The 13,110-nt window shown below is 46.7% G+C and overlaps 1 protein-coding gene across 1 annotated transcript in view; it reads left to right on the forward strand.

Annotated features, from left to right (window-relative positions):
* DCBLD2 (discoidin, CUB and LCCL domain containing 2) overlaps positions 1–13,110 on the forward strand; it is a 621,557-nt gene that overhangs the window by 557,427 nt on the left and 51,020 nt on the right. Inside the window, exon 12 of the mRNA XM_069637211.1 lies at positions 863–956. Coding sequence (XP_069493312.1) covers positions 863–956 — 94 coding nt within the window. The remainder of the gene's footprint in view (positions 1–862; positions 957–13,110) is intronic.

Below are 13,110 nucleotides of genomic sequence, written 5' to 3' on the forward strand. Positions count from 1 at the left end.
TGCCAGTTCAGTTGTATAGGTAGGGGAGAAGTAGTTGAGAATAGAATGCATTGGGAAGAGGGCGGAGGGTTGTCGCCATGCTGCACATTTTAGAGGAAAAATATTGAACAAAGTGATTTGCAGAAAGGAGGCAATGTATATTTGTTTGGTAGGTGGGAGCAAAGCTGTGGGAGGGGAGTAGATAAGTTTGAAGGAGTGATTGCAAAAGGAGGAGATTAATATATCAAATAGGACAATTTATTTACATATTCATTAGTTAAACTGAGAAAGTGACATGGTGCTGCTTGTGGGGTCTTTCCAAGTGGCCACTGTAATGGGCGTAGAGTGGTTCAAAGAAACTGCTGTGGTGCAGAAGACTATGCAGCAATTACTCCGTAAAGAGATTTTCCTGTGATTTCATCGATGCAAAAACATACTGAACTGGGAGACATGATCTCATGTTTCATCTTTGTAAAGGAAAGACAACTTTTTGTTTCATCATGAATATTGTCAAGCAGGGGTCTGCAATATTTGGCTCATAATCTCTAGACCACACAATCTGTCTTGAGGAAACATGGGTGTTGTAGTTCGAAACGGTGTTTGCAGAGGTCTCCTGTAAAGTGACTCCCTTCACTAGGAATACATTATAACTGACTGTAACATGTTTTAAACATGCTGTTTATGCGGAGAGAATTAGATCGAATGAAACTAGCCTTTAATATTTACAGTCAGACACTGCAGTGTCCCAGTCTGCTGTGAGCAAAAAGGTGCTTAAATGTAACTAAAATGACCCTTGCACAGTGGGTTTTTGCGTGGTTAAGTTGTTGATCTGTGAGCTGGTTTCATTCTATTCACAGCAGAGGTGTTTTTTAATGAATTGCAGATGTGGCTCTCGCTGCTATCCTGGTTCCTGTGTTAGTCATGGTTCTTACCAGCCTTATTCTGATCCTGGTCTGCGCTTGGCACTGGAGGAACAGGTAAATGCAATCTATTATCTAACCACTACTATGCATTTCTGGCCCACCGCACCTCTACTTTCTGCTCTAACTTTGTGTTATGCGGATGACACCCAGCTCTCCTTCAGGCTTCTGCTCCTTCTCTCATACCAGACTATCTGCAATTCAGGAATAGTATGCCTCCAACGATCTCTGCCGTAATGCCAGTAAGACTGAGCTCCTCCTCATTGGGATACCGGTTCCCTCCTTCCCTGTCTCACTCGGGGCGCCCACCTTGGACCCTCTAGCTGCTCCTTCCTGTGAGGCTAAGAACCTTGGTGTCATCTTTGATTCCGCCCTCTCATTCTGTCCTCACATCTCTGACATCTCTAAGAAATCACACTACAGCTGCACCTCCTCGGAGGTATTCTTCCTTTCTCCAGCATGGGTCTGGCATGGATTCACATGCTCATGAATATTCCGTCGTCCGGCTGGGAATCCTCAGTAAAGAAAAAATCTGTTTCACTTCTGAACTGCATTTCTCCTAACAACCACTCACTGGTCTCTGGCTCATACTGCCCCCAGCCAATGAGTGCCCTATACCTAAGCCCATGCTCTGGCAGCCATCTTCAGATTTGGTAGCGTGTAAAGTGGCAGTAGGACCAAGAGAAGAGCCGCCGAGGGGTAGGCGGGAGGGTTCGCATGTGAATCCATGCCAGACCCCTGCTGGAGAACAACAGTTACAGGTAAGTAACTTGTTCCTTCCCCAGCATAGGGTCTGGCATGGGTTCACATGCTCATGAATAAAGAATACATAGCAGTACACACATGCACAACCACGGGAGGTGGCAAAGTTCAACATTAAGCATCTCAACATTAAGCATCTCTTACCTCCTCACCAGGCTCACCTTCAAGCGAACAGGTTGCGCAGCACTGCTTGGCCGACTCTGGACTCCTCCCTGGAATCCCTGTCGATGCAGCAGAACTTTGTAAAGGTGTGCGTCGACCTCCACGTAGCAGCCCTGCAGATGTACTATAACCCACTAACCAAAACCTCAAATTTCTGCAAACTTAACTCGCACAGAAACCGACACAACCACCTCTCACAGCAAACCGCACACACTTCACCACACTGCAACAACAATCAACACATAGATCGCAACAACAGCACACAAGGACTCGCTTTGCTCCTATATTCACACCCAAGCTCAGCGCACAATGAAAACCGAACTGAAGCTGCCAACAGGACACCACCTCTCACTTTCCTACCCCCTTTTCACCCACTAACCCAGCCCCACCTCTTTGTTTATTGTAGTGTAGGAGGATGGTGAGAAGTCATCATTTTCAGGTAAGGCACAGGAGACTTGTGTGTGTGTGTGTGTGTGTGTGTGTGTGTGTGTGTGTGTGTGTGTGTGTATATGTATATATATATATATATATATATATATATATATTTAGGAATATGTTTATTTTTAGTTACAGGGCTAGTTGGTTAGAAAGGCAGGGAGCTAAATAGATGACATCCTTACATCCTTTCAGTAAGGTTCTCCCATCCTGTGTCCCCAACTGTAGCTTTTGGAACTCTCAGGTCCCATAACATTCTATATGACATAGCTGTATTCTACTAGCAGCACTGTGTGCACCCAGTGCAGATAGATAACTCCAAGTCCACTGGGAGATCGTAGCCCCCAAACTCTAGTGCTGCAGGTGCCAGGCTTTCAGGTTCAGCGATCCTGGGTCGTGGTGCAGGATTGTGCCTCCTTCTCTGGCGATAAGATTTGCAACCCCATAAGCTTGACTGGAGGGGACGCTGACATGTCCAGAAGGTCCGGGTACCATATCTGTCTCGGCCACGCCGTTGCGACGAGGATCATCCAGCACCGGGACAGTCTGAGTTGATTGACTAGTCGAAGAAGCAACGGAGGGAACGCATACAGGAACAGGCCGTCCCAGGGGAAAGAAAATGTGTCACCCATGCTCCCCAGCTGGGGAAACCTGCTGGCGAACCTCCGGCACTTGGTGTTCGTCGCCGTCGCAAACAGATCGATCTGCAGATTTCCCCCATCTGTGGAACAGGTGATCCACTTGGTCCTGCCGAAGTTCCCCCTCGTGGCAAGAGCACAGCTCCCTACTGAGAGAGTAACTGTTGTTCTCCCGCATGGATTCACATGCGTACCCTCCCGCCTACCAGTCTGCGGCTCTTCTCTTGGTCCTACTGCCACTTTGGGATACCAAATCTGAAGATGGCTGCCAGAGGGAGGGGCTTAGGTATAGGGCAATCATTGGCTGGGGGCAGTATGACCAGTGAAACTGATTTTTTCTTTACCAAGGATTCCCAGCCTGACAGGGAATATTCATGATTATGTGAATCCATGCCATACCCATGCTGGAGAACAACAGTTACAGGTAAGTAACTTCTTCCTTTTTCACTTTCCCCCGGAAGCTCACTGTCTACAGAGCCCTGGTCCTCTCTATGCTGGACTATTGCATCCGCCTCTTTCTAAATTTGTCTGCCACTACTCTTCGCCCTTTACAACTTATCCAGAACAGGACTGCGAAACGTATCCTTGGCCTGAAACCAGGGATCATATCTCTTCAGTCCCAAAATCTCTCTACTGGCTCCCTGTGGCTGCAAGGATCAAGTTCAAGGCCCTCTGCATTGTCCACAAGACTTTTCTGGACCGGGGAGCACATTGAATCCAACTTTCTCTTCCAAAACATCTTCCTTGTCGAGCCCTCTGCTCATCCACCTCCAACTCTGAGGGTGAGACGCTTCTCCCGGAAGAGAATGGGGCTAGATCTCTTTTTCGGCTGGGGCCTCCCTCTGGAACAGCCTCCCTGTCCCTCTCAAACTTGAGCAGGACCATCTAAGGTTCAGGAAATAGCTCAACACCTTAATTTTACTTCTGCTTTCTCTCTCCCGCTCCCTTGCAGATGTCTCTGTCTGCTGCACACTCTGGTTACCTGGCCACCCACTGAACTTACGGACCAGGATCCTGCATGACCAGTTGCCTGTGCACTGGCCCCGACGGGCCTCCCAACCACTTCAAGCACTGTATCTGCAGCCCTACAGTCCCCTGACTCTCTGCAGTTACGAGCCACCAACCGAAGCATTTATGAGCTACCCTGCCCAGGCACCTCTCGCGCTCCCTCCCTCCTGCTGCACTTGCGCGATCTTAAAGACACAAGGCCTAGTAAGATTGTTGTTTTGTCCTCCTGTCTCCCCTTCCTTGTCTTGTCGCACCTAGAAACACTTGTGTACAGGCGCGTTATAAATGACCTATACTATCATATATTCTTACACTTTGTGCACATGCATTATACAGTAATGTGTTTGACCTTCCATCTTAGACAAATAATGTACACTTTTCTGATGTTTCATTTCTCTGCCAATTCCCTTTAACCTTAGAGACAACCAGCTCTTTTGCTGGACTCAGGGCTTTTGTGCAGTTCCACTGAGAAGTCCCTTGACCTTCTCTTAATGTTTAACTACATTTCCTTGGGTGAACTGCTGTTCTCAAGACTAGTAAGATGCCCCTGTCTTACCTTTTCCTTTATGGGTCCAGCACACACCACCCTATGTGGAGTGCTGGAGGGTTACCTAGTCATTCCTTGAATCATTCCTCATGTAACATTTTGTTATACTAACTCACTTTAATGGTTGGTGGCCGTGGTTTCTTTTTTACGACCTAGTGACATGTATCTGCAGGCTGATACCTCAGCTGCAGTACTGCAGACAAGGATGACAATTTTCCCAAAATGGCACCAGTCTTCTTTTTTGCCATTTCTTATCAGTTTCTTTTGGCCTTTTACTCTGTTTGCATCAGGTTTGAGTCCTTTGTGTAGTTTGCCTTTGGCGGGCTTCAGCTTTGAAGCCACGCCCAGGCTCCAGTGTGTCTGGAAAGGCAGGAAGTGGGGGAGGGTCCCGAAAATTCCCTGTCATTTGTCTCTAGGTGTGCCTGAGTGAAACCAGTTCCAATTGGCCGGCTGGCTGTCCTGCAGGACAGCCACCCTGCTGTGTGATTGACAGCATAGCACTGTTAATGAATGGGAACTTGCATAAAAAGTGAGATTTTGGGGACAAAGCAGAGTAGACTACTCGAAGACAACATTCGAAGCAGAAGACATGAGAAGACGCCAGCAGCACCTTCCTGGACCGCTAAGTGTTCGGTGAAGCCCTGCAGCTGTGGTGACACCATTTCCGGATGGACATGGAAGACCCGTAAAGGACAACTTCCTCCCTTCGGCTAGTGGGACCAACTAGCTTCGAAACAAACTATTTTGGTGGAGCCCCCAACTTTCCAACGCTGCAGAAGCCCAATACCCCGGGGTTCCTTGACCACTTGTGAGTGCATTGTCTTCCGAAGTCCAAATCCGGCCACATCTTCGTGAGCATCCAGAGGACCCTACAGAAACAAGAAATCTGCCTCCAGAGTTCCCTCACCAGGGTCCTGGACAGAGCGATCAAGGAAATCTAACCATAGCTTTTCTTTCTTCGTTGGCGCTGAGAAAAAGGCACCAAAACCACAAGGAGTCGCTGAATCAATGAAAATCCATTGCTGCCGAGTCCCCCTCTGAAGTGCTACCGCAGGAGCCCGCCAGACGTCCTCCCTTTCGTCACCATGACCAAGGACCTGGAACAAGGGTCTTCTGCATTGCATCGGAAAGGCAACCAGCTGGAACACTTCCTTCATTTCAAAGGTACTGTGGGGCTTAGGGTATTTAATCCTTTTGCCATTTGGGTGCTTCCTATCTGTGTGTGAACTAACCCTACACTAAGTTGACCTCAACTTAACTGCATTGGCCTTACAGCTTGTGCTTTCTAAAGGTGACTCCTCTTGAGTTGCTGTGATTTCTCTTTTGAACACCGACTATTTAAGAACATATTTCTAAGAAGAGGAGCACAGGACTGAGACTTTGTCCATTAACTTTGGCTGTCCTGGTTCCATAAAGGCCTTCTCCTGAACCTATTGGCTTTGGCAGTGCATGTTCTCTTACAGGTTTTAAATGTTAAACACTTTAATGCTGGGATACTAAACTTCCTGCATTCCTTTGGGAAAATCAAACTGTTCTTATAACCCATCAGTCTGTTCTGATCTAACTCTAACCTTTCCTTCCTTGAAAAACTCAATATAGCAAAGGTGATACTGACCTCAAATGACGTCACCTCCGGGTGCTGCAACATGTGTAACATGTGAATGAATTACTCATCTGCTTTATTGATCACTTTTTGAATTGAATCCTAACATGGGATTAATGTTACAGCGAATTACTGCTTTTTTAAGAATGCTTTAAATATCTTTGTGTATAAATACATAATTTGGTATATAACTTTAAGTGTGTAGTTGTTTAATTTGATGCTTGTATTTACTGTTTCATTGCACAGCTCTACAGAGCACATGACCCCTTTTATGATAAGCCTGGATGCTCAGTCACACTACCAACTTGTGTAGTACAGGCCTATATCAAAAGGTGGGTTCCCTAATACCAAGAGATAAGTCTTGTGTAGTCCCACACCAGTTATTACCTGACAGAATGTACTGTAAGTCTGAATCCCTTAGCAAGCAGATGAGTTTATACATTCCACCCAAGTAGTCTGTTTCATACACAGCCCTACATCATCTTCGGTTAAAAACATATATATTGGTAGCTTTTGGAAAATGTTAGGACAGTTTTTCTGAAGTCCAACTAAGGGCTTAGTAAAACCAAACAACTGAGACAATACAAAACTCCGCTCTTAGTATAAGGCTTTACCACCTGAGTATTTGGTACCGTAGATAGAGCAGCCAGGCTTACCTTAGGAGGGAGAGAGGGCTGTAGGAAAGTACAAAGCACCTGTAGCATACATATGGTTAAAACAGGTTTGTTATAAATACAAATAGGATAGGCCACAGTAAATCTTGGTGGGTAAGTAGTTTGCCATAGAATCATAAGCACAATATAAAACACAACACAATGCTTAAGGTACACAGACCAAAGCATAGACCTTGTTCAGAATAACTAACAGTATTTCTAGGCAAGTCAGACCTAATCATACACATTAAGGAAATAACACACTTATTCACAGGGAGTAAAACCACAAGTTAGTTTTAGATTATTTACAGTAATTCAAGGGTAGTGTAGGCCCGGTCAGTCATGCAGTGACACTCAGCTAAGAACTCGATTAGTAAACCAACCCTGTTACCAGGATACTTTTCTGAATAGTGAAACATAAATTCATGGAACAGTATAAAACTTTAACTACATTTAGGATAACCCTCAGTTATACTTGGTGAGTGAGATCTAATATTGTAATAAACTATTACACTTGCTTTTCTGATCAGTGGAACACAGATTGAGGTAACCAATAACTCTGACATATTTTAGGAAAGCACAAGGCAGACCAAGGTTAGTAAAACCTACAGTGTACTTCTTAAGAATTGTACACAACTGTTCAATGCAAGTAAAACCTAAGGCAGTGTTGGGGATAAATCTCAAAATGTGCTAATTCTTCCCTACCTTAGAGACCCCCAGCTCTTTTGCTGAACTTTGGGACTCTGTACTTTTTAATTGTTTGTTTTCTGTGTTCATTTCTTTTGGTTATGGAGATTTAAGATAACTCCATAGGCATCTTTTCATGTGTGTCACACAGCACCCTCAGCGCAGTAACACAGGGATGTCTTTTAGACTTCCCAAAGGTTTAAATACCTTCTCTGGGATAAACTACTGTTTCCCAGAGAATCTAAAGCGAAATTGACTTTACTCTCTTTCCAAATTCCTAGACCCAGCACACACCATCTTACAATGGAGTGCTGGAGGGGTTACATAGTATCCCCTGTGTCTAAATACTCATGTAGCAGTCAAATGCTACCCTTTCCTATTGAAAAACCTGGTGGCAGTGGGTTTACAACAAACTACTATGATTTTTCCCGACTGTTAGGAAAGATTTCGTAATTGTAGGTAATTTTCCTTCCATGTGGCAATCCCTAAACTTTTTGCTGTTGTTTTTCACCTTGTTCTCGACTTTGCCAGAGAACTGCAGCCTTCTGCCGCACTCCTCTGGGCTTTCGCTCCTTTCTTACGGGGAAACTGACATGCCCTTAAGACAGTCAGTACCGGGAAACACTGTTTTCCGTAGTTTCTTTTATCATGTTGCGGCTTTCGTACAACATGACACAAGAGGGCACTGTAAGCTAAGTTACTGCTCTCTTGGGTCTCTAGCCTTCTACAGGCCCTAGATACTCTTTTAGGATTGTAACAGATCGGTGCAAGTGATTCACGGACGGGAATGGTGGCAGCGATCGTTTCTTGTGTTTTGAGCTCCTTTTGGCGTTCTAAGCGCGTTTCTCGCGCTTAACCCAAAATGGTGGCCTGGCTCCCAAAATGGCCAGACCACGAGGCTCCTTTGTCCTGTCCGCTGACCGTCTTGCTCCCTTCACCTTCCCCTTGTCGAGCCGACCCGGGGTCTTCCTTATTTGGGCATGTACTTTCCCGCGAAACACGGATGCTTTCGCGGGATTCTACATGCCTGGTGCGTGCCTCCAGGATGTGGGCTGGGATGTCTGGTCCCAATACACATCCTGGGTGCCAGAGAGTCTAGGGTGGTGTGAATGCCTGGGACCACCGTGGTCCGTGATTGGTCCACGAATGGTGTGAGTGTTGATGAGCGGATCTCCCATTGGGTCCCCTCCGTTTTGGCGCGAAGGGAACCGTGGATAAGAGGGGGCTGGAAACACCACTACCATGTCGATCTCCTGAGTTCTCACGAACGAAGGAATACAGGAGCCAAGTATGCTGCAACCAAGAGGCTGAACCGAGGAATCGCTGGTGACCCGCTGAAGGACTGCTCCTCTGCACTGCTGTCGCCTTGTGCAACCCTTTTCACCTTTGATCAAACCAGAAGGCCTGTACTGGTACTTCGACCCTTGGAATAGCGAGAACAGCTATTCTCGGCATCTTCACCATCTCCTGCTAGTAAGCCTTCGGAAGCGTCTCTGGGCCATCCAGCAGACTGACCAGCCTACACAGGAGTCTTGCTCTGTAACCGCCGCCAGGTTGTGTAGTATTTCGAGTCCTTGTCACTCTCACATGATTCGTACACTTGGCGTTCCCAGGTCTGAAGTGAGTAGTGTACATTTGGCTCAGATACACACGGCCGCTCCGTTGCCCTGCTGTGGTAACAAACTGTGCAGGTTCCTTCGTTTGGGACGTCTTTTACTCAACTCTGCGGCTGCAGACTCAACACGACGACGAGACGTCCCCTGCTCTTCCGAACCTGCCAGCGACTGAAACTGACGCGGAGAAGCCTGGGTCTGCTTGCATCGGGGACCGGTGAGTAGCATAGCTAGGAACTGGTCGCCCTCCTGCAGGAGCCCATAGCTTTTCCCCGCTGTGTCTAAACAGCACGCCTTCCGTACTCGCGCTCTGCTTCTGCCCACAGTGGAGGCTGCGCTTGAGTTGCGGAACACTGTTCTTCATTTGTGCACTAAACTGAACTGCCTGATTTCCCTCGAAGAGACTCCCCTTTTGCCCGTTGGCACCAGCGTGTGCAGTTACTTTTGAGCACAAGGCTCCACTCTTCGTAGGGCTCGGACTTCCTTTTAGTTAGGTGCCTCTGAAGGCGGACTGGGTCTAAGCATTATTTCGCACTGCCTGTTTTCCTTCCCTTCTAGGTGGACTACACATTTCGTGCATCTAACGCTTGAGACTTGTTTGTATTTGTATATATATTGTATTGGTATGGTATGTGTTGGTTTACTAGAGTTGTATTGTGATTTCTCGCTACGGTCATTATTTTAAAGGCCTTGGAATAAATGTGTATATATTTTTAATATAACACCTGTTTGGAGTAGTTTGTAAGTGTCCTTGCTTTGTGTGCTCATTGCGGGCTTTCAGTCACCCTCACCCCTCTTGAGACCGAGTCTTGACCGCCGCGATCGCTACCTTGATTGGTCTGGCTTGTCCAGAGGTTACCCTGTTCCAAGTAATTAGGTTGGCCTTCTGAACTTCTGCGCCACCAGGACAGAGTTCAGAAATCCGTCTTAACACCGACCGCGAACACTGGTAGCTAAAAATCACAGGAGCCATGTTTTCCAAGATGGCACCTTAAGCCCCTTTGTTTAAACAGGTCCCGGTCTTCTTTTTTCGCCACTTCTTTTTGGAAAGGTCCTTCTAGTGTTTGTCTCAGCACGCCAAACCAGGTTTGGTCCCTTTGTTCGTATGCCTTTGGCGGGCTTCAGGACTGAAGACCGCCTCTGGCGTCCGAGTGTCTGGGGTGGGCAGGAAGTGAGGGAGGTGCCCAAAACTCTCTGTACTTAGTCTCCTAGGAGACCCAAATGCACTCTGGCGTGATTGACTGGCTGACTGTCCAGCAAGGACAGCCACCCTGCTGGGTGAGTGACAGCTAGGCTGGAATGAAAGGGAGAGAACTGTTTAAAAGACGAGTTTCAAGGACTGGAAAGCAGAGTCGACCACTTGAACGAACGAACCAAAGACTAGCTGGAAGAGGGCGGCTGCTGCAACTCCTGTACCGTTGGTTTGCCCGGCGAAGCCCTGCTGCACGTCCGACTCACCAAGTCCATCTCGACAGAGAAGCCCTTCAAGGGCGACTTCTTCCTTTGAGTTGGTGGGACCAATCAACTTGTTAGTCACCTGGATACCATTCTCAAGGCTGGTTAGGATTAACCAGGGAGAGGGGCACCAGCTTGTGCATTTTCATCTACAGCTACTGAAGTGACTCCATCTTGATTGCTTTTTCGACGATCCAGTGCAGTGCAGGAGTCCCCCAGCGTCCTCCCTCTTGTCCTCACGACTGAGGCTCTGGAACTGTGAGATCTACAGGACCTGCCAGGAACCAACATCGTCAGCTGCATTTTGTTCTTCATACTAAGGTACTGTGCCAACCTGATTGAGAGAATGCCACTTTCGCGGTGAAAGTTTGTGAAACTTTCTCAACTTGCAGGCCTAATCAGCTTGTGACCTGACATATGATTCTTTTTCGCCTACACTACTTTGAAGTTCAATCGTAAAGACTTCTCTGCTTGATACCAGAACTGATCTTTCCTATCCTGAACACTAGCCCACTGACTTTGGCATGGCCTATTGACTTGAATTGAACTCTTCTGGTGAACTTAAACTATTTGCACTGTCTAATAAGTATATGTGATTTACTTTACTAACCTTGTGCCTTTTGCTCCCTTCTAAATAACAGAACTGCTATTTGGCTCCTGTTTCATGGGAGCTCAAACTGTCTTAAAACCTTAGGAGTTTGTATTGAAGTGTATTGGTTTATAATAAGTTGCCTCCTTCTAGTGAAATGTTTTCTAAATGATTGTGTAATTAATAAGTGTTTTTACCAATGAACCTTGAGTATAAGTGTCTACTTGAACCACTGTGATTGGAAGTCCTCTGTTTAACTACGTGTACTGCTCACATTCACTCTTGACTCTTGAAATAAGCCTGGGGGCTCGGCTTCTACCAAAAACTGTGTGGTACAGACTTATACCAAAGGTTGATTTGGCTAGGACTTGTAATCTAATTGTGTGTAGTGGTCCCAGAGGGTACTGCCTGCAATTCTGCCTGACAGGCAGACTTGTTCTAGACAGGCTATACAGCAGGCCAGGGAAAGCAAGACCCAATTGGTAAACTAATACACTTCTATTCTGAAAGAAAAATCTAGGTGAAGCCAACCGCATTACCTTCGGGAAGAGGGGAACGTGATTCACAGGCGAGTACAATAACCTTATTTCTAGAGCTTGTTGGTCTTCTTAGATCAAATGCTATGCATAGTCCGACATCTAGTGGTGGTCGCAGAGTATTACAAGATTTGTTTTTGAAACTCAAACGGACGTCGACAGGGCGTGTTCGTAATACTATACCTAGTGACACATGTACTGAACCCATGGTCCTTCACACGTAGAGGTCCCTCAGATTGTTTCTTTCCGCCATTGTTGTCGGTCACAAGTTGCAAAGTTCCTATCCATGCTGATGCCTTTGGAATCATCCAAAATGTACCAGATTATTAGACCAAATGCGTGATTTGGAAGAATTTCAGCCGTTTGAAAATTCCAAATGGCCGAAAAGTTTGACCAGATCACGCATGCGGTGCTAAGGGCTGCTGGGGTCTCCCCACACCCTGGCTCACTATATTGTGAGCGGAGGTGTCCCCCCACAGCCAAGCCCAAAAATCAAAAAAAATAAAGAATGTTTTCTGTAAAAGGGAGGCCTGCAGGGGCTAATAATCTTCAGTCTTTTCTCCCTCAAACATTTCTGTCTCTGGCTTCCAACCCCGATCCGATGCCTTTGATTAGTTGAAAGTTTATTAGTAAACTTTTCTTTCTTTCCTTATTGTCCCCTTTTGCCTACAGACTGCTCGACTGCCTTCGACTGACCACTTCGTCGACTACTGACTGAATCGACATCCAGACGCGGCCTACACGGACCTCTTCGGGCTTCGGCCCTTACAGTAGGGAGAGAGGGAGGAATTTCTTCATACTGACCTCTTTAGCGAATGCATATTCCGCCATCCCCTTTTTCTCACCAAAGTGCCCTTTAAATTCATAATTGACAAACCTGCCTTTACATTTTGTTCTAACTGCCATCGAAAATTCCTGTGGAAGGACACGCACCCACTGTGCAATTACCGTCTCCCTAGTTTTCACCCTGAAAAACTTTGCCAGTCCTGCAAACCTTTTCGACCTAAGGCTCTAAAAAAATGATGCACCAAACGCTGGGACGTACACGCAATACCGGCCGAGGCCTCCATCAACGTGACGGAGGACTCCAGCAAGGGCAGTATCAGGGTCCTTAGTGATGCCGAAGACGAGTGGGGTTTGTCAGAAACCCATGTGCAGGCCCCCCCGACGGCTCTGTGATGGAGACGACACCCGGTGGCCATAGAACACACAAGTGCAAGAACACAATGCACATACCCCACAGCCGACTTTCAATGAAATCGTTGAGCATCGAGGCCCATGCGGTGTCTGCAGAAAAAGCCACAGTTTAGTCTGTATTCTGGACCATTGCATACTCTTTCGCCTCACAACAGGCCTCCAAAACCGGGCCCCAAGGTCGGTTTGAGCACCACACACAAAAAGGCTCTCCTTTCGCGCGCCGAAGATCAGACGGCGAATGACGCATCAGCATCTACAAAACAAATGCAGGAATTAATCATAAAACATGTCAGTGCTACCCTGTTAAAATCAAAGTCACCAAAAAA

This window comes from Ambystoma mexicanum, chromosome 7p (genome assembly GCF_040938575.1).
Source record: "Ambystoma mexicanum isolate Mex_15411 chromosome 7p, UKY_AmexF1_1, whole genome shotgun sequence".
NCBI classification, from domain to species: Eukaryota; Metazoa; Chordata; class Amphibia; order Caudata; family Ambystomatidae; genus Ambystoma; species Ambystoma mexicanum.